Raw genomic sequence first — 21189 nt, 5'->3', positions numbered from 1 at the left:
TTCCTCGGACCTCCGTCAAGCTACCGGAGTTGGAGCGCCACCTCAACCGAGGAGGGCGCACTTCCTCCCGCAGATTGTGTACTTCCTGCCGGACAGTTCACTTCCTCCAGCGGACGTTTTACTTCCTCCAGCGGAAGGTTCACTTCGCTCGCGTCCAGAATTGTTCTCTGCGGCTGAGAGCGACGTGAGACGACGTGAGACGACGTGAGACGGAGACTCGAGCGGAGCTGATGTGAGTCCGAACACCGATGGATCCCAACCGGATAGTCCAGGCGCTGAAGGGGACCATCGACCCCAACCTGAGGATCGCCGCGGAGAATGAGCTCAACCAGGTGGGACCGCGACTCTGTTTACCCCCAGACCAGGGATTTACCCCCCGTAGAGGGGCAGTTGGGGGGGGGGGGGGGGGTGTAGACCAGGGATTTACCCCCCGTAGAGGGGCAGTTAGTGGGGGGGTGTAGACCAGGGATTTACCCCCGTAGAGGGGCAGTTAGTGGGGGGGTGTAGACCGTGGTTTACCCCCCGTAGAGGGGCAGTTAGTGGGGGGGTGTAGACCGTGGTTTACCCCCCGTAGAGGGGCAGTTAGTGGGGGGGTGTAGACCAGGGATTTACCCCCCGTAGAGGGGCAGTTAGTGGGGGGGTGTAGACCAGGGATTTACCCCCCGTAGAGGGGCAGTTAGTGGGGGGGTGTAGACCAGGGATTTACCCCCCGTAGAGGGGCAGTTAGTGGGGGGGGTGTAGACCGTGGTTTACCCCCCGTAGAGGGGCAGTTAGTGGGGGGGTGTAGACCAGGGATTTACCCCCCCCACCCCCACCCCATAGAGGGGCAGTTAGTGGGGGAGTTTAGTGTTACCATGGAAACCGCTATAGAACTGTTCTATCATTCTACGCCTCCAATCCTCCTCAGTTATTGGACGCCTCCTATCTTAACACACACACACACCAGTGTGTGTGTGTGTGTGGGAGGGGGGGTAATTGAAACCATAACAAGCAAAGTACGTTTGAGTTTTCCCAGTATTCGTATGATTTGAGTCACTAATAGTTTTTTGTCTATAGTTGGGTTTCCTTGTTAAAATAATTTACTTATTGACTTAATGAGTTTCCCCATGTGGGATCATTAAAGTCTAATCTAAATGTACTTTTATGAGTATAGTCATTTTTTTACAAAATAATAATTTCAGAATACATAATTGAGTCTATTCTTTTTGCTGCTATGGATACAAACAATACATGTTTCCAATATAGATGGAGCTCAGGAGGTGTAGGTGTAAAGTGGTAGAACACTTCCACATGTGTTTCCATGGTAACCAATGTAAACACACTCTGATTGACAGCAGAAGTTGACTTTTGAATGAAGCGACATAAGAAAGGATAGAAATGGACCCGGGTCAGTATTTAGCGTCACAGAGGTCTGGAGGTACATTCTATCTATATATCTCTACATTCACTCCAGTGACTGGTTCTGATCAGGTGCTTTCTCTATGTTTCAGTCCTACAAGATCATCAACTTCGCCCCCACCCTGCTGCAGATCATCGTGTCGGAGCAGGTGGAGTTTCCTGTTCGCCAGGCAGGTGAGAGGCTGACACCTGTGACTTCTGATATGTGATATGTGACAACTGAAGCTACAGGTGAAGTTGCACACTGTCACTGGCCCTGTGTACCTGGAACCAGCACTTAGGTGTGTGTGTGTGTGTGTGTGTGTGTGTGTGTGTGTGTGTGTGTGTGTGTGTGTGTGTGTGTGTGTGTGTGTGTGTGTGTGTGTGTGTGTGTGTGTGTGTGTGTGTGTGTGTGTGTGTGTGTGTGTGTGTGTGTGTGTGTGTGTGTGTGTGTGTGTGTGTGTGTGTGTGTTCACAGCCGCCATCTACCTGAAGAACATGGTGAGTCAGTACTGGCAGGACAGGGAGCCGTCGGTTGGCGAGGTCGTCTTTCCCTTCAACATCCATGAGAACGATCGGCAGCAAATCAGAGATCACATCGTGGAGGGCATCATTCGCTGTCCAGAGTCCATACGGTATACGCACGCACACACGCACTTGGTATTATATTTAATCGATTCCACCATGTGGACGATTCCGCATCGATGCAGCGACAAAACATAATCGATTCTAATGAAGTCATATTGTTTCTTGATTGGAACAATATGATTCTAAGATTAAAAAGTTGTTGTAGTGCCCAGCTGACCATGTGTTGGATGTGAGGAATGGTCTGGCTCTGGATGCAGCAGCAGTGTTGCTTTTAGCTGCTGGATGGGTTTGATTTCTTCATAAACCAGAGAATATCTGTTCCTTCAGTAATATGTACTGCTCTGTAGGATTGTTGTTGTTGTATTGCTCAGCTGTGTGTGTGTGTGTAGTACTTTGTGCTACAATGCTGTATGAAAAGTGCTGTATGAATACAGTTTGGTTGATGTATCTGATGTGGTTGTTGTAGCGCCCAGCTGACCATGTGTCTGCGAGCCATCATCAAGCATGACTTCCCCGGCCGGTGGACTGCCATCGTGGACAAGCTGAGTCTGTACTTGCAATCTCAGAACAGCGGCAGCTGGTACGGTAGCCTGCTCGCTCTGTACCAGCTGGTCAAAACCTATGAGTGAGTGACGTGCTGCCCTACCGCATGGCTCCATCCAGGAAGACCAGGTTGACCAGGAAGAGCTGCTGGTCTGATCTGTCTTTGTTTCAGATACAGGAAGGCAGATGAGAGGGAGCCTCTGCTGGCAGCCATGCACATATTCCTTCCAAGGATTCAGCAGCTCATCGGCCAGCTGCTGGCAGATGTCACCATCTTCTCGGTCCTCATCCAGAAGCAAATCCTCAAAATCTTCCATGCCCTCGTACAAGTGAGTCTGTGTCTTATTTCACAATGTCCTGTTTGTGCCGGACCAGAGTTCACTTTCTGGTCAAGTCTGCTTCGTTTGGGCTGGTGTGAACGCCTCCCTGAGCTCTGATCTGGTTCAAACAAGTGGACTCTGGTCCATTTGACAACGTTGGTCTGTGTTCTCATGCAAGTCAGCGATCTGCGCACTTCCCAGTGGGGTGAGACGACATGATGCAGAGTGCAATGCATTTTGGGTAGCACACAAGCAAAGCTGACCGCACCAATCATAAGAAGCAACTACACAAACAAAGTAGGAAAGTGTCTCACGCACGTGACGAGGAAGTGCAGGCGCTGATCGATCTGTGGTCAGAAGACTATTCGACGCGGTGTTCAAACTCTTCAGCGAGAGGATGGTTGCACAGGGATTGAAATGGTTGGTGGATCGGCGCCACAACCAAATACAAATAACTCAGACGGCAATACGCCAAGGTGGGTACTCACTTTGCAGAAGTGGTAGCTCAGTGGAGGAAAAGAGGAAATGTATGTGGTACTATGACCTGGATGGGATTCTTGGCAAAAGACCGAACAGCAGCCCAACATACTTAGACTTCCATGGAAGTCCTTCAGGTCTGGACACCAACAGCCGGTGGATACGGGTGTACAGGTGCCCCCAGTAACCTGGAGTCCACAGTGAGTTTGACTTAACCCTTAAGTCGCAGTCAAGGAAGACAAATGGAGATAGAAGCCAGGACTGTTTATTATAGATGCTGTAATGATGTGGCTGAGCAGGGAAATATGTGCATCACGTCTTTTGAGAAGTTGTCTCCAGGAATCCTTGAAAGACCGGATTTCCTGTTGGGTGGGTGAGGCTATGGTGGTGTAGGAAAACGGGCTTAGAACTTTTGGAGATAAAAATGATCAACAACAACTCAGAATACCTTAAAAAGATCTTTCAGCACAGGTCAATTTAGGATTTAACTAAACAAAAGATAAAATTTGGCAATGAAAGACATTGGTTTAATAGATGTCTGGAGAGTGTTGAATGCTTTGAAGAGAGATGATAAATCAGGAGTCTTCAGTTCCGGGCCTGGAGTCCCGACGTCCTGCCTGCTTCATGTCTTTCCCAGTTGCAATACACCTGAAAGCCATCAGGGGCTCATGATCGAGCTTTTTTACAAGCTTATCAAAACAAAGCAATTAAAGGAATATGTATGAAAGGAGGAGAACAAAATCTTTCCATATTTGCAGATAGTATATTGTTACAGCTGTCCAGCCTAGAATGATCTCTTATACAGTTATTTTCACTTTTGGAAGAATATGGATCTTTTTCAGGATATACATAGAATTTTTCTAAAACAGATGACAATTTTTAATTACATCCCTTCAGAAAATGTGAAAAAGTATAACTTGGAATGGGAAGCTGAATTCATGATATATGGGGCTTCGTGTACTTGGGTACATGAAGGACATTTCAATATTGTTTTTGCTCAACATTCTGCCCCTGAACAAGAAAGCTACAGTAGCCATAAGGGGATGGAATTCAATACTTATTCCTAATTTTGGGTCTTGTCAAAAATGATGATTCTGTCAAGCATGTTGCATCTCTTCCACTGCCTTCCAATAGACATAGCTGATCAATAGTTTCAAGAGTTGGATAAGCTTATATCGAGATATATTTGGGAGGATTGCAGACCAAGATTTATATATCAGAGTGTATGGCTGGGTTATCCTCACCACACTGTGTTCAGTAGCTCACCTGCACCATGTGCACATCAGGTGTGACTTTCTGCCTCCTGATTGGCTGATGACACCGCAATCTTTCCATGTGCATTTTATGTTATCACAGTGCATAGAACTTAAGTTTCACACACAAATCAGTGTGAGCCGTTGAGTTTTCATTTACAAGAGTAAGCAAATTGCTTTAAAGACCTTTGCAACACGTCATCGTCTAAACCAAATCACTGATTACCTGTTTGGATCCCCACAGTACTCACTGCCACTGCAGCTGATCAACAATGCAGTGATGACGCAGTGGATGGAAGTTCTGCGAGCTATCATGGATCGAGATATTCCAGCTGTAAGACACACACACACACACACACACACACACACACACACACACACACACACACACACACACACACACACACACACACACACACACACACACACACACACACACACACACACACACACACACACACACACACACACACAACCTGGATGTGGTATTGCCCTCCATCATTCAGTCATCAGTTCCGCTTGATGGACTGATCTTAAACCTTGAAGTTCAGAGCTTTACAACCTCAAGTGTCATTATTTCTTAGATGCTGACCTTCATTCTTATTATCAAGGTTTACACTTCACCATGTTGCACATTTTATTCTACCCATGAGTCCTGAACCCAGGGCAAAACCTCTGCTTTAGACCATCAAACAATAGAAGTAAAATGAACATTCCAGGAACTGGATACTGGCTCTAAACAATGTTCTAACACACCAAATGAGCCCACTTGAAGAACTTGTATTTAAAGAAACATGTAGCTGTGCTCCATTTGGAGTTTTTAGTTAAAGAAACATGGAGCTGTGCTCCATCTGGAGTCTATTCTATGACTCGTGATCAACATACCAGGATATAGCTCTGTTGCTTGGTTGACTTACTCAGACATGCGCAATCCTGATCAGCAACAGACCATTCCCTTGTCCCAGACTGTCCCCTGGGACCAGGCTCTCCCCTGGTCCTATACTGTCCCCTACCTAGAACCAGGCCTTCCTTAGGTCCCCGGCCCTCCCCTCGTCCCATACTGTCCCCAGGTCCCAGACCGTCCCCTGGTCCTAGGACGTGAATGGGGTCCTGTTTGAGGGGGGTTTATGTGACTGGCTGTTGGTTTGCTAGGAGACGTTGGAGGTGGATGAAGACGACCGTCCGGAGCTGGCCTGGTGGAAGTGTAAGAAGTGGGCTCTTCGGATCATCACCAGACTCTTTGAGCGGTGAGCATCAATGGGTTGCAGATTTGAACTTGTCAGGTGGACATCGCCAGACCTGCTCTTGAACATTTCCATGATGCGTTTCAGGTATGGAAGCCCTGGCAACGTGACAAAGGAGTACTATGAGTTTGCAGACTTTTTCCTCAAGACATATGCAGTGGGCATTCAGCAGGTAAGAGGCAAACTGTCTGGAGTATGTTACAGTCTGGCATTCATGTCATGTCAATTCATGTCAGGTAGTCAGTCATCATTGACATCCCTAGTCTGTATATTCATCCTGGATGTTCCCTTTTCTTACCATTGAAACACTTCCACTGAGGCACGAGTCCATTGAAGTTGATTGAAATTCACCTTCAGTCGAGCTGGATTCAAAGTTGTGATGACATTCTGGTTGTCCCAGTTGGATGTCTCTCCTGTTATGGACATTTTTCTTTTCTGGTGTTGAGACCAATTAGACCAAGCTGCTAAACTATTAATTTCTTCTATAAAGGAGAAAGAGTTTCTCTCTGCATCTGCTGGGAATTCTTTTGCACATGTCTGATGTCCACACTGTCGGTCACTTCATTTAGCCAAAATGCAGGATCACTCAGCTCAAGTTTTTGATCACCCTGCTCAGACCCTCCCTGCTAAAACACTACACAGGAATATAGTAATGCTGGTTACACAAATAACCTGGTGGACGCAATCTCCTTCACAGCCTATATCTCTGTCACATCATGCTGTTCTCCACTGGACTCGAGAGTCAATTGGATTTGTGTTGAGAGATATTTAAGCCTAGATGTGATGACAAGGCTATTACAAATGTTTGACAAAACTGAATTCTGATTCCCTCAGAGAATCTTGTTTGTCTCATGCCTTAAACTACATCATGTGATTTTAGACTATAAATCCAAACCCCAACAGATAATATAATGACTGGTCATTTCCTTCTGCGTGTACAATCTATCACAGATCTCGTTTCTGAGTTTGATAAACTACATGTGGATAATAATTATGTGAGATTTAGCAATATGTCTTAAACTGGATGAAAAGAGTTACACGCTCAGTGCTTTGCAAGGAGCTCTTGCTGATTCTGCCTCCAATCAATCATGGAAGTGTCTTGTTCCTCCATAGCAGTGTGACAGACAGCACAGCAGCAGAGGTTATAGGAAGTGTTCTGACCCCGAGTGGGATCTGGGTTCCTCTGTTCTCTCTAGGTCCTTCTGAAGGTGGTGGACCAACACCGGCAGAAGCACTACGTCACCCCTCGTGTTCTGCAGCAGTGCCTCAACTACCTCAACCAGGCCTTGTCTCACTCACTGACCTGGAAACAGATGAAGCCACACATGCAGGTTAGGGATTCATGCCTTTATCAAAGTGATTTGAACTGTCAAGTCTACTGAAATACTAAAATCTTCATCATGCTCCCACTTTCCATCTATTGGCCTCTGGAGCCTTGGACAAAACCTTGAACCTGAAATATACCAACCTGTCCCATACAGATTCTATCAGCCATTTGTTTTTTAATACAAAGTCATAAGTTGCTTTACCTTAAGAAAGAAATGTATTGAATATATGAAGGTCGTCCACATACGCATGTGAGGCCAGTGAATTCTTTCAACGTACTCTGCTTCCCAGGGAAATGTTCCTGAGGTAGAGACACTTGATGACATCCTCGGATTTGACTCAGGCTTTCTTACAATCAAAGAACCAAGCAGGTGCAACTCCTGATGTTACTGTGACCCATTTTGAGGAGTTTATGGTGGAATCAAATGGATTCAGTTGAACTAAGGAATTGTTCCTATTTGTTGCCAAATGGTCCTTGAAATCACCCTTTTCCCTTTGAAACGGAACCCTGAAGTCTTTTTTTGGAAGAGTGAACACTGCACCCTGATGTCAGATGAACCAGTCAATCCTGTTTGTGGTGTGCTTTGATTCTAGTTTTAGGTGTGATTTGTAAATGGATCAAACACAGAAGCTGAAAGCCTTGACAATCTCCATGTCCTCCAGGCATTTTCTGAGCAAGGTGACTGTACCACGGTTTGAAGTTCAGTTGTGAGTGTGTGAATATGACAGTGTAAAATACTTGGGCAGTATCGTCATGAAGATGTACAGCAGTCATGAAGTCTTATCAATAAAAGACTGAAAGGGTTTGAACACTGAAATGGGTTGACAATGTTGTAGTCAGTCATAGTCCCAAGAGAAAGAGTTCTTGTAATCAGCTCATTTCACTCTTTTTCGCTCTCAGGCCATATGCCAGGAGGTCATCTTTCCTCTCATGTGCTACAAAGACGAGGATGAGAAGCTGTGGCAGGAAGACCCATATGAGTACATCCGCATGAAATTCAGTGAGTGTTCAATCATCCTTTGTTAATGATCAGGCCTGACTTCATTGGTTCAGTTCTTTCTCCCATTACGTACCTTAAAAACCTAACACAATTTGTGGTTAGACAGTCACACAGAGAGAAGAGATATCTTAGAGCTCCTTTTCCTTCTGTTCTTCAACTTTTACTCCGATGTGTCTCCTCCGTTGTACTGAAGGTACAGGGAGGGTGTTCCCCTATTTTCTGAGTGTCTTCTACATTGAAGAAGAAGAAGAAGCTTTATTTATATAGCACCTTTCACAGATAAAAATCACAAGGTGCTTCAAAGAGGCATAAAAATAATAAAATAGCACAGACATAATAAAATAGTGCGGACACAGTAAAATAGTATGGTCACAATAAAATAATCAAATAGTACGGATGGAATAAAAACCAATCACATCCATGTTAACTAAAAGCTTGTCTGAACAGTCGTGTTTTCAGCTGTTTCTTAAAACAGTCAACAGAGTCGGCGGCACGCAGCAACAAAGGAAGGTCGTTCCACAGTCTAGGAGCAACAGCTTTAAAGGCCAAGTCTCCTCTGGTTTTAAAGTGGGTCCGTGGAACAGTGAGGAGGTTCTGGCCCGAGAACCTAAGGGAGCGACCAGGGGAGTACCAGGGGCACAACAGGTCAGACACTTATTTAGGTGCCTGACCTTGCAACGCTCTAAAAGTCAAAACTAAAATCTTGAAATCAATTCGAAATTTGATGGGGAGCCGGTGCAGAGAATATAAAATCGGAGTGATGTGAGATCTTCTGCTGGATCCTGTTAAAAGCCATGCTGCAGCATTTTGGACCATTTGAAGACAAAGACGGAAGCTAAGTCTACCATTGTAGACTTAGCTTCCAGCCATACCACCTTCAAGCCACCTGATTTCGTCTGTTCTACTTTGCAGACCTCTACGATGACCACGCTCTCCCGGTCACCGCTGCTCAGAGTCTGTTGTGTAAAGCCGCCCGTAAGAGGAAGGAGGTGAGGATGAGTCTTTACACGCATTGTCAATCCATGTATTTGTTGATGACCGTGGCTGTCATCAATCAAAGATATAATCCATCTCTGTAGTTTCTTGTGTGCTCTAACATCCTCTGCTCAGACTTCAGTGTGCCCGCAAGCCACACTCGGATTGTTTTTTTTTCCGCTTTCTACATTTCGGATGGTTGTTGAATGGCGTTTGAAATTGGAGACATGGGTGGTATGACTTTGCTCTTTGCCAGGTTCTTCCTCAGATGATGGAGTTCTGTCACCAGATCTTGATGAACCCATCTGCTGACCCCCGCAGGACAGACGGGGCCTTGCACTGCATCGGGGCTATGGCTGAACTCCTGCTGAAGGTATCTGTGGCTTTGCATCATTGGAGATTTTATCGAACATCTAAAGCAGTCATATGATGTGCTGGTCTTTATTTGATGCTGCAGAAGCGGGCGTACAGAGAACAGATGGAGTTGATGCTGCAGAACTGCGTCTTCCCTCTGTTGAACTCACCCATGGGTTACCTGCGAGCAAGGGTGAGATACCTGAACAGTCTGACCATATTGATGTAAATGTTATACTGTAAACCATCAGCCTGAATACAAATCACTGTATCATTCTGAGACACAGTGATCAGGAACGTGGCCTTGAGACCGGAGGTTTACATTCACCACTGCTGTCCAAGTCCTATATGAAGCTCCTAGCACAGTGGATGAGATACTCATATGTTTACAGGCATCTGCATTAATGGAGAAGAGGGTTAGGGTGCTCTTTGGGGGCACAAGGGGGTGCTCTATGCTGAACATCTCTTATCGTCGACTTCATTACTCCTCGTAATTCACTCTCCAAATGAATCAATTACCCCTCACTGTGGAGCAAACCAAACGTAAAAGTGTCAGAAAGTGGGCGGAATCAAATCTTTTAGGCATTTTTATGCATTTGAGGCAGAATGTGGGCGAAGCTAAACATTTGCAGCATTTACGGTCCGGAGATTGAAAGGGGGAGAGACTAATTTAACTTATTTAGGCCCTTGTATACTCCCATACGAACCCATAAGGACACAAGAAGAAAATTCTGACTGTGATGTCAGCCAGTTCATACTCCGTGAAGATACTGTTGAACTCGTAGGTCACAGAAGCAGCATTATTTTTGACCTCCAATGTTTTCAGAAATACATTTTGCTAAACTGTTTTTGGCAATAAAAGAGAAAGCGTCTCTGAGCCTCCATGTTGGTCTTGTTTTAACTGCAGGAGTTGACAGCTTTTAGTGATGTGTTCAGGTGCATCACTTAGGTCTGCCCTCCAACATGCTAATGAGCTGTGGGGCTCATTAGAGTTGCAAAGTTACATGCTAGACATAAGAATGTACTAAAAACATCAAGGATCAACCCATAAAGCAACTCATATTCGAAATGTATATTAATTGGGATGAGAATCCATTCAAATATCTAGGAATAGACTTACTAATAGAATTCAAACACTGGCAGAGTTCAATTTTGCCCTTATAGAAAATAAAGGAAGCCATACACAAATGGAATTCAGTTTCTTTTCTGATTCTTACTCACACTATGTTCTGTATGAAAGAATATTCTCCCTCGTTATGTTTTCTGGTTTCACATACTCCTGTAGAAATTCTATCAAAGTTATTTTCTTAATTGACCAAGAGTATTTCCAGAGTTACATTTTAAACTTTACACTTTTCAAATAGCAGGGGGAATGGCCAGGTGGGAAGTTATTTATCTCTCTACTGTGGTTTAGCCCCGAAACAAGTACTATCTCGATACAAGCAGACTACAATGGTACAGGAGACTACCCCGATACAAGCAGACTGTGCTATGGAGTCTGTGGTTGCTCTGCATTTTTATGAGCAGCAATGAGCACTCTGCTAAACTTCTGTTTCTCTTGTGGACTTGGCAGTCCTGCTGGGTGCTGCACTGTTTCAGCCCGCTGCGTTTCCATGACGACCTGGTGTTGAGGAACGCTGTGGAGCTGGTGAGACAGGATCTGATTGACGACAAAGAGATGCCCGTCAAGGTGGAGGCTGCCATCGCTCTGCAGACACTGGTCAGCAACCAGGAACAAGGTGGGTGGAGTTTCACCAGCTCGCGGCGCTGGCCAGTTCTTCTGGTGACTAATCTGCTGCTTATCGTTGTTTTTACTCTTCTTCTGAGGGAACAACTCAAACTACTCTTGGAGCATAAGCATAGCAAGACCTCAGCAGATGTCTTCTCAATGTCTTGATTTGTTCATTCTAAAAAAAATGTGTGATGAAATTGAAGCAGAATGTGACCCTGTTCCTTCAGTCCTGCTGCCAGATGGCAGTCACAAGTGTGTGTGTGTGTGTGTGTGTGTGTGTGTGTGTGTGTGTGTGTGTGTGTGTGTGTGTGTGTGTGTGTGTGTGTGTGTGTGTGTGTGTGTGTGTGTGTGTGTGTGTGTGTGTGTGTGTGTGTGTGTGTGTGTGTGTGTGTGTGTGTGTGTGTGTGTGTGTTTCAGCCAAGCTCTATGTCAGGCCGTACATTCGACCCATCATGCAGGAGCTGCTTCATGTTGTCAAAGAGACTGAAAATGACGACCTCACCAATGTCATTCAAAAGATGATCTGCGAATACAACCAGGAAGTGGCAGCCATCGCTGTGGACATGACGCAGAACCTGGTAGGATCCTTGCACATACTTTTATCCATGGAAAAGCCTGGAGTAAAATCTGTGTTCAAGTTCCACAGACTCTGACTTTACCCTGTAAAGATTGTGACACTCTCATTGCTTCACTTTAAGGCTGGGCCCAGTAGAACTAGGTTTAGAATAGAATAGAACTTTATACCAGGGTTAATCTAGTGAGTGGTGATCATGGTTCTGTTCTATTTCTGTTTCTATTTCTGTTCCACTAAAAGCATCTTAATCATCTAAGATCACTTCTATAATATCAGTTTTACTGAGAATAACCGACAGTTCATCATGAGCAAGCTGAGGAGACAGAGGAAACAGAAACTACTTGTAAACAGGAAGAAACCTGCAGAACCAGGCTCTGAGGGGGACACTTTTGACAGAACCAGACTGAGGAGGACACGTTCTACAGAAACCATTTTGTGTGTCCAAGGTGCAATGTAAAAATGAGGGGGCACAAGAACCCATGTACTCTACCGTTGGAAAGTGGCAGATCCCCCCCCGCGCACCACCTCCCCCACAATACTGTATTTAAAATTGTGGGCGGTGCACGGTCAGGTAGGGCCTGAATAATGTTGATGTTTCTGCAAGCACGGCCTTAGTTTCTTCTTTTCTCCCTTTTGCCATGTCCAGTCTCAGGGTTCTCTTTATCTCCTCTTTCATGTCACAGAACCGAGTCCTGTTGTCTCCTCTGAAGGCTGGGCTAGCTTCAGGGCTAGCCTCAGAGCAAGCTTCAGGGCTGGCTTTGGATACCCTCGGAGCCAGAGGCTTATTCTGTTTAATCTTATTCTGTTTGTGCTTTAGGCAGAAATTTTCACACGAGTTCTTCAGAGCGAGGAGTATGAGGAGAACGAGGACAAGACGGTCATGGCCCTGGGTATTCTCAGCACTATTGACACCATCCTCACTGTCATGGAGGACCACAAGGAGGTGACACACACACACACACACACACACACACACACACACACACACACACACACACACACACACACACACACACACACACACACACACACACACACACACACACACACACACACACACACACACACACACACACACACACACACACACACACACACACACTCCATTGGTAGATGTCAGACCTGTGTAGAACTTGACCTCTGTGTGCCCTTCCTCTCAGATCACCCAGCAGCTGGAGGGGATCTGCTTGCAGGTGATCGGCCTGGTCTTACAGAAGCCCATCATAGGTATGGCAGGTGTGTGCGTAGGGGGCAGGGTTACATCTGGAGACAGAACTGTGACTCTGAAGGTCATCCAAACTGCAGCTGAAGTATCCACGTGAATTCAATGTGTTCTGTTAGGGTTAGGGTCATCTGATTCTGAAGCTTTCCTGGCAGTGGCCAGCCAACAATAGTTGTATTAAATATGCTTTTCTTGTGAGTTGTGCTTCATTTTGCATCTGAACATGTCTGGTCCACAGCTGTCACTTACTAGATTTGGTTGAAATTGATCTTAAAAGAAAGCACCCTGAGGCGAGTGCGATTCCACTACAAGAAGAAAGAAGCTTGTGTTTCGCTGAGAAAGGCCCGTAGCACTGTCCGGACACGTAATGTACCATGGACGTGAGAGTGAAGTGACAAGACCCTCAGGTTTTTTTGGAGAATAACATTATCGTTCCTAACCTTCTCCACTCACTGGAATTACACCTCTAGACACACAGGACATGTCAGTGTCTGAAGGTAAACCACTGGCTGTCGGCTGTGGTCACCAGCCTGTTGGGTTATCTTGAACAAAATGAGACCATTGCTTGTTCTCTTTATTGGGAGCAGGAATGGCAACACTGCTTGGTTGACTAATAGTGATCAAAGATATTTTTGAATATGTATTTATAAAAATGGAATCTGATATGCATCAGCTACAGCTGTGGCACCACCTGTTTGACAAGAAAGGATATCAGTCTCGTTAGTTACCACATGCTCTTTGAAGAGCTGTCGTCCAGCCCAGTGGAGCTTGTGGATCCTTCGGTTTACAGTTAGCCCCTCTGCACTAACTCTGGACATGCTGAGTTGTGGTTCAGGGGCAGTCTTTGCAGTGTCCTAGTGGTCCACTGCACATCCAGGAGCTGGTCTCTTGAAATTTCAGATGCTTTGTCCTGCATGGTCTCAGCATGAGCATCAAGATTCTGCTTGCAGGGGGAAATAGGCAGAAAGAGTTCTATGAGCTGTGATCTGCCCGAGTGGGCTTCTGGGGCAACATGGGGTCTGTTCTTCCCTGCTGATGAGGCAGGATGCTGAGTGCTGGTTCTGGTTGTGGTGGAGCTCCAGGATGTGAGGCCTTCCAGAGTTCAGGCCTTTAGCCAGGGCTGTCAAACTCATTTTGTGCAGGGCCCAAGTCCTGCATGTTTCCCATGTCTCCCTGCTTCAACATGCCTGATTCCATCAGGTTCTCTGCTGAATTTGGTGATGGACCACCATGACATTCAGCTGTGTTAAAGATGCTGGAGGCTGTCCAGGACCCGAGCTTATCACCCCTGCTTTTAGCAGTCCAGGGCTAACAGGCTGTGGAGCTGGGTGCTTCCTGCTGCTTCGTAGTCCACAGAGATGGAGGAGGAGAGGGGAACACCTGGTGGGGCAGATTCTTTAACCTTTGACCATGTTGGTGACCTCACTGAGAAGACATTGTGTTTCCTGGGAGGTGTCTGTATGCCTGAGGGCTGGGACGCTGCACGGCCCCTGTGGGGAGATGTCAGTACTCTGTCTGCTGGAGACTGTTAGCTGTGTCGTCCTCCCTCTGCTGGAGACTGTTAGCTGTGTCGTCCTCCCTCTGCTGGAGACTGTTAGCTGTGTCGTCCTCCCTCTGCTGGAGACTGTTGACTGTGTCGTCCTCCCTCTGCTGGAGACTGTTAGCTGTGTCCTCCTCCCTCTGCTGGAGACTGTTAGCTGTGTCCTCCTCCCTCTGCTGGAGACTGTTAGCTGTGTCCTCCTCATCTGCTGGAGACTGTTAACCTGTGTCCTCCTCCCTCTGCTGGAGACTGTTAGCTGTGTCCTCCTCCCTCTGCTGAAGACCGTTAACTTGTGTCCTCCTCTGTCTGCTGAAGACTGTTAGCTGTGTCCTCCTCCCTCTGCTGAAGACCGTTAACTTGTGTCCTCCTCTGTCTGCTGAAGACTGTTAGCTGTGTCCTCCTCCCTCTGCTGAAGACCGTTAACTTGTGTCCTCCTCTGTCTGCTGAAGACTGTTAGCTGTGTCCTCCTCCCTCTGCTGAAGACCGTTAACTTGTGTCCTCCTCTGTCTGCTGAAGACTGTTAGCTGTGTCCTCCTCCCTCTGCTGAAGACTGTTAACTTGTGTCCTCCTCTGTCTGCTGAAGACCGTTAACTTGTGTCCTCCTCCCTCTGCTGAAGACTGTTAACCTGTGTCCTCCATCTGCTGCAGAGTTTTACGAGGAGATCCTGTCGTTGGCATTCGGCCTTACCTGTCAGACCATCTCCCCTCAGATGTGGCATCTGCTGGGCGTTCTCTATGAGGTGTTTCAGCATGACTGCTTCGACTACTTCACAGGTACTTTCCACAGATGGTGTGGTTCCATCCCCCACATGGTTCTGTCTCTCACATGGTTCCATCCCTCACATTGTCCTCACATGGTTCCATCCCTCACATTGTCCTCACATTGTTCCATCTCAACAGGGTTAGGGTTAGGCTAACCTAATGCTAACCTGTCATTGAGAGCAACGAAAAGAGCCTTGGTGATGATGGAAGCCCGACAGCTTCACACTGGACTTTTAATGTTCTCTCCTCAGAAACAACTTCCCAACACAATGTCAATGCCTCATGATGTTTCCTTCACAGACATGATGCCGCTCCTGCACAACTACGTGACTGTGGACACAGACATGCTTCTGTCTAACCCCAAGCACCTGGAGGTCATCTATAGCATGTGCAAGAAGGTGTGTGTGTGTGTGTGTGTGTGTGTGTGTGTGTGTGTGTGTGTGTGTGTGTGTGTGTGTGTGTGTGTGTGTGTGTGTGTGTGTGTGTGTGTGTGTGTGTGTGTGTGTGTGTGTGTGACACTTCTTTTCATCTGTTCAAGGTACTGAGCATTGATGCAGGAGAGGATGCAGAGTGTCACGCTGCCAAGCTGCTGGAGGTCATCATCCTGCAGTGTCGAGGTCGCGGCATCGACCAGGTGAGAAGCAGCGAGTCAGAGAGCTATCGTACCATTAGCACAGTCACAGAGCTATTGTTCCATTAGCACAGTCACAGAGCTATCGTACAGTTAGCACAGTCAGAAACACGCTGGAATGTTTTAATTCTGGATGAGCAATTACTTGTGGAGGAGTGGGTGGTGGTGGTGATGGAGGAGTGGATGTTGGTAGAGGAGCAGGCAGCAGCTGGTGATGGAGGAATGGGTGGTGGTGTTGGAGCAGGTAGTAGTGGAGTGGTGGTGGAGCAGGTAGCAGGTGGTGGTAGAGGAGACAAATGAGGAGTATAGAAGGAAACCTGATGATACAGCCTCAGGAGAACATACAAATGACTCAGCATGGAGAGTTGGACGGTGAAGTAATGCTGACTGGTCCTCCTCCACCCCGTCTTGCTGACGGCTCAACCCTCATGCTAACTCCACCTTCTGTGTCTTGCAGTGCATCCCCCTGTTTGTGGAGGTGGTGTTGGAGCGGTTGGTACGAGGGGTGAAATCCAGCGAGTTGAGGATCATGTGCCTGCAGGTGAACGTCGCTGCTCTCTACTACAACCCGCCACTGCTGCTGCACACGCTGGACAATATGCGGCTGCAGAACAGTCCACAGCCAATCACGGCTCACTTCATCAACCAATGGATGAACGACACTGAGCTCTTCTTAGGGTGAGAAGTCATTACAAAGTATTGATCTACAGCTCTTCATTGATCCTCATCATCAATCAGCTGCATGCCTGAACGAATCATTCATTATTTAGTTAACAAGGTGAACCTCCTCCCCACCTCCACTCTCCACACCTCAACATCTCCCCACACCTCCACCCTCCACCTCTCCACACCTCAACACCTCTCCACACCTCTCCACACTTCGACCATCAACACCTCTCCACACCTCAACTCTACCACAACCACACCTCTACTTTTACTCTGAACATCTGTATTTTGTTTCACTGAATCGGTTTGACTGAAATTGTAAAGCCAGAGTAGCTGTTAAATGTTTGACCAATTAACACACCGATTACAGATCAGTAACACACCATTAACCGATCAATAACAGACCAAGAGCAGAACAATAACAGACCAAGAGCAGAACAATAACAGACCAAGAGCAGAACAATAACAGACCAAGAGCAGAACAATGACAGACCAAGAGCAGAACAATAACAGACCAAGAGCAGAACAATAACAGACCAAGAGCAGAACAATGACAGACCAAGAGCAGAACAATAACAGACCAAGAGCAGAACGATAACAGACCAAGAGCAGAATGATAACAGACCAATCACCTATCAATGAAGGACCAGTTGAGAACAATAACACATATACAGATTAGTAACAAACCAAGGCAGATCAATAACAGACCAATAACACATCAATACCAGATTAATAACAGTCAAGCAGTAACAGATGAGTAACAGATGGAAACAAACAAGTAACAGATGAGTAAAATGCTAGTAACAGATGAATCACAGACCGATAACAGAAAGTCTTCAGCTGTTTAGTTTGGAAGCAACATGAAGACATCAGGATGGAAGATATTGCTGCTTCCTGAGATGAGGAATGTATTGATCAGCTGAGTGTCTGTGTGTCTCAGCCTCCATGATCGCAAGCTGTGCATCATTGGACTCAGCGTGCTGATGGAGCTTCCCGGCCGGCCAGCGGTGTTGGAAGGTGTAGCTGCTCAGATTGTCCCATCCATCCTGCTGCTGTTCCTGGGCCTCAAGCACCTGTATGCCTCCCGCCTCGTCACCAAGCCCCACCTGCTGGCAGGGGGGGGGGCCCAGGATGAGGACCACAATGGTGAGGGGGGGTTGGTCCAGGACCCAGGAGTACCACAATGGTGGTGGTTGGGGGGTCTTTTAGTGTGGGTTAGTACAGTTTGGGGTTCTGTGAGTACGGTTTAGGGGTGTATCAGTATAGATTAGGGTTCAATCGGTACAGTTCAGGGTTCTATTACAGTGGGTGGGGGCTTCAGGAGGGGCTTGGAGGGTGGCATGCCTCGGGCCTGAGCCCCAGCGGGGCCCAGTTCAGAGCGGGGACTTGGAGGAGCTGGGCCCCTCACCAGCTCGGGCCTGGAGGAGCTTAGATCATGCAAACAGTTTTTTTCTAATCACCACTATCAAGAGAGCTGGAGCCTCATTTATAAAGCTGCTGAAGCACCAAAAGTCCTGAAAAATATGTATGCCACTTCCCACGCAAAGTTTGTGATTTACAAAACTACATTTCGTGGGAGAATGTGCGTACCAGTACGCAAACTTTGAACCTTGCACACGCTGATTTTGGAGACGGAGAACCTGGAAATGCTGATTGTGAGGTGGATAATTGAAGTCAGATTCATTTCATTCATTTAATGTCTTCAGCTTTCACACTTATAGATCCACATAATAATAAACAGCCGAACTGCAGTGGTATAGATGTTTCTGTAGTGGAACATTACTGCTGAATCAGCAACACCATGTTCATATGTCATAGTTTCATCTTCTAATGATGCAGAGCTATGGATAGAACTGGTTGATTATCAATGATCCAGAGGCTAGAACTGATTGATTATCAATGATCCAGAGGCTAGAACTGATTGATTATTAATTGTGATAAAGTGTGTCACAATCAGTCTAATTTCAAAGCAAGCACATAAATAGTGCGGTGACAGTCGTGAGTGAAGCTGCAGTGTGGATGTGTGGCGTTGTGAGCCACACTGATTGTCTGTCGATCAGGACGTCTGTTCTGTTCCAGCTGCTTTTATTCGGATTTACAGCTATAACATACGAATATACTGAACTGGGTTCTGTCGGTATAGTTCAGGGGTCATGGGTTGATTCAGAACCGGTGTTGATTCACAGTTTTGTCTTTGTGTTGGACACAGAGGAGATTCCCAGTGATGAAGATGAGGGGAGTGAGAACCGGAACGTTGTGCAGCAGTCCTGCATGTCAGCTGTCCAGGGAGGTGAGGATGATGACGATGATGAAGATGACTACTGGGACGACGACGGCTTTGAAGGAACGCCACTTGAGGAGTACAGCACGCCAATGGATTATGACAACGGAGAGGACGAGTACCAGTTCTTCACTTCAGCCCTGCTCAGTGAGTCAGAGTGAGACAAAGAAAATGTATTTAAGGTCGAACCCAAATGTTGGAACATGTAAATTCCTGATTTCGAGTGCTGTTCTCTAACCTGTGTCTGTGTCTGTGTCTGTGTCTGTGTCTGTGTCTGTGTCTGTCTGTCTGTCTGTCTGTCTGTCTCTGTGTCTGTCTGTCTGTCTGTCTGTCTGTCTGTCTGTCTGTCTGTCTGTCTGTCTGTCTGTGTGTTCTCAGGAGTGCAGACCTCTGATGCAGCGTGGTACCAGACTCTGACGGCGCCACTCAGTGACGACCAGAAGAAGCAGCTGCAGGAGATTTACAGCGTCTCCCAGCAGAGGAGGAGCACCGGTGCAAAGGGCCAGTGGTGAGAGCAGATGCCAACATCTGGATGTTCAGTCAGTCAAACTCCTTCAGTTTGTGTTCAGTTTGTGTGTTTTGCTTTCAGAACCTGACTGAAGTTAAACCTGCTGAATTAGGGCCCAGTCCGACCTGGAGACCTGGTCAGACCCGGTCCAGTCTGGGTTCTCTGTCCAGATCAGACCACATCCCACCAAGACCTAATCCTGGAGCCCCGCCCCACCTGGATGGAGCAGCAGCATGTCTTTGGGTCCAGGTCGGGTCCCAGTAGCCTGAGTCCTGCTGCACTGACAGGACCCTGTCTACAAGGGTCCAGACCCTGACCGGTCCAATCCAGGACCGCAACGCTCCAGAACCTCACCGGTTCAGGACTGCTCTGCTGGCGTGCGTGCGTGCGTGCGTGCGTGCGTGCGTGCGTGCGTGCGTGTGTGTGTGTGTGTGTGTGTGTGTTATAAACGTAAATGTTGAACAGCAGAATGAGTAGTTTTTGTACAGCTGTACAGTTTGTGTCCATACTATAAACAGTGTACATACTGTAAACAGTGTATGTGCTGTAAACAGTGTATGTGCTGTATACAGTGTATGTGCTGTATACAGTGTATGTGCTGTAAACGGTGTTTGTCTGTCTCTATAACCGAACACGTGATCACATGGTGGAGCAACACTGAGTTTTTCAGGGTGCCTTGTATAGAGGTCAAAGGTTGAGGCCTCTGCTGTAATGTCACTTGTAAACTAGAAGCAGCTTCCTGTCCTTGTTTGACTTCTGTTTTTGTAACATTTTACATAATAATAATTTAAGAAAATCATTTAGTTCAGATAACTTTTTGATTTGTGGTTAATTCAGGCTTTTTCACTTTTCCTTGATTTTCCTCAATAAGTGTTTTTTTTTTTTTTTTACCACAGCATGAGTTCAAGAAAAACCTCATCCAAGCAGGAAACCATGGAGAGTATTTATGAGCTGCGAGAGAGGGTGGGGGCATAGAGAGACAGTGGATGGAGAAAACCACAGAGAGGGGGGCACACAAAGAGTGAGAGAGAAGGGGATGGGGAGAGGTACAGAAAGGGAGAAGGGGATGGGGGGACAGGGTGAGTGAGGGAAAGAGAGAGGTGGAGATTTTCTTGGAGATGAAGAAGAAACAAATGTACAGACCCATGGGGACATTGAGTCCTCACAGGACTCAGAAAAAGCAGATTGGAAAAGTCTGTTATGAATAAATGGAAGCTAACAGTGGTTAGGGTTAGCAACATCAACCTGACCCCTGAAACCACTGAAGTCTGGAGGTGCACGGTCAATCCCCCGGTAGCTGCCCTTCCTCCAGTACCCGGAAAACCCATCATAATAGAAATCGTCTGGGCGTTGTGGTCAGTTAAAGTTCATACGCTTGGGAGACCCGACCTCGACGTCTCCTATCGCATACAGTAGTCAAGTCTTCATATGAAGACATTTTTGGGGGTTTCTCTTTAATGTGTGTGTGTAAATGTGTATGTATGTTTGTTTTTTTAAAGAAATAAAAATATAAAACAATGAAATAAAGGTTGTTTTTTTTAAGAAAAGTCCAGGGGTATCTGGCATAAGAAAAAATTCCCAGAACAGATGACCCCCTTCAATAAGGCCAGAGGCAAAAGACCTTTTATCTCAATCTGAACAAAGCTGCAGTGGAAATCCTGTGGCCTCATCACCTCCCTTCCACACTTGTCTCCAAAGCAGAAGTTCTGGAATTGTCTGAAGCCCAGGACAGTGGAACATTTTTTTTTCTTATTAAAATGGAATAAAGTGAAGTTGCACAAGCTCATTTATTGTCATCTTAATGTTCGTTCATTC

The 21189-nt window shown here is 46.5% G+C and overlaps 1 protein-coding gene across 4 annotated transcripts; it reads left to right on the top strand.

Moving 5' to 3' along the window:
* Window positions 1–136: 136 nt before the first annotated feature.
* ipo8 (importin 8) lies at window positions 137–20841 on the top strand (the record flags this gene model as incomplete). 4 transcript variants are annotated; one of them, XM_080518439.1, is made up of 25 exons in its annotated part: window positions 137–332; window positions 1491–1572; window positions 1856–2012; window positions 2432–2590; window positions 2681–2837; window positions 4803–4892; window positions 5711–5805; window positions 5890–5974; window positions 6999–7133; window positions 8030–8129; window positions 9042–9118; window positions 9361–9477; window positions 9562–9651; window positions 11032–11197; window positions 11608–11768; window positions 12582–12707; window positions 12925–12991; window positions 15175–15300; window positions 15589–15686; window positions 15827–15922; window positions 16377–16597; window positions 17526–17731; window positions 18795–19013; window positions 19245–19374; window positions 19456–20841. In XM_080518439.1, coding segments are annotated over exons 1-25 (3045 nt in total). In that variant the 5' UTR covers window positions 137–248. The 4 variants fall into 4 exon arrangements, with proteins under 4 accessions (XP_080374565.1, XP_080374563.1, XP_080374564.1 ...); XM_080518437.1 differs by having other exon boundaries at window positions 12925–13000; XM_080518438.1 differs by lacking the exon at window positions 19456–20841 and having other exon boundaries at window positions 2687–2837; window positions 12925–13000; window positions 19245–19378.
* Between the last annotated feature and the right edge of the window lie 348 nt (window positions 20842–21189).

This window comes from Blennius ocellaris (genome assembly GCF_963422515.1).
Source record: "Blennius ocellaris genome assembly, chromosome: 22".
Lineage (NCBI taxonomy): Eukaryota > Metazoa > Chordata > Actinopteri > Blenniiformes > Blenniidae > Blennius > Blennius ocellaris.
Note: the sequence above shows the minus strand (reverse complement) of the source record. Positions and strands in the feature narration are given on the sequence as shown.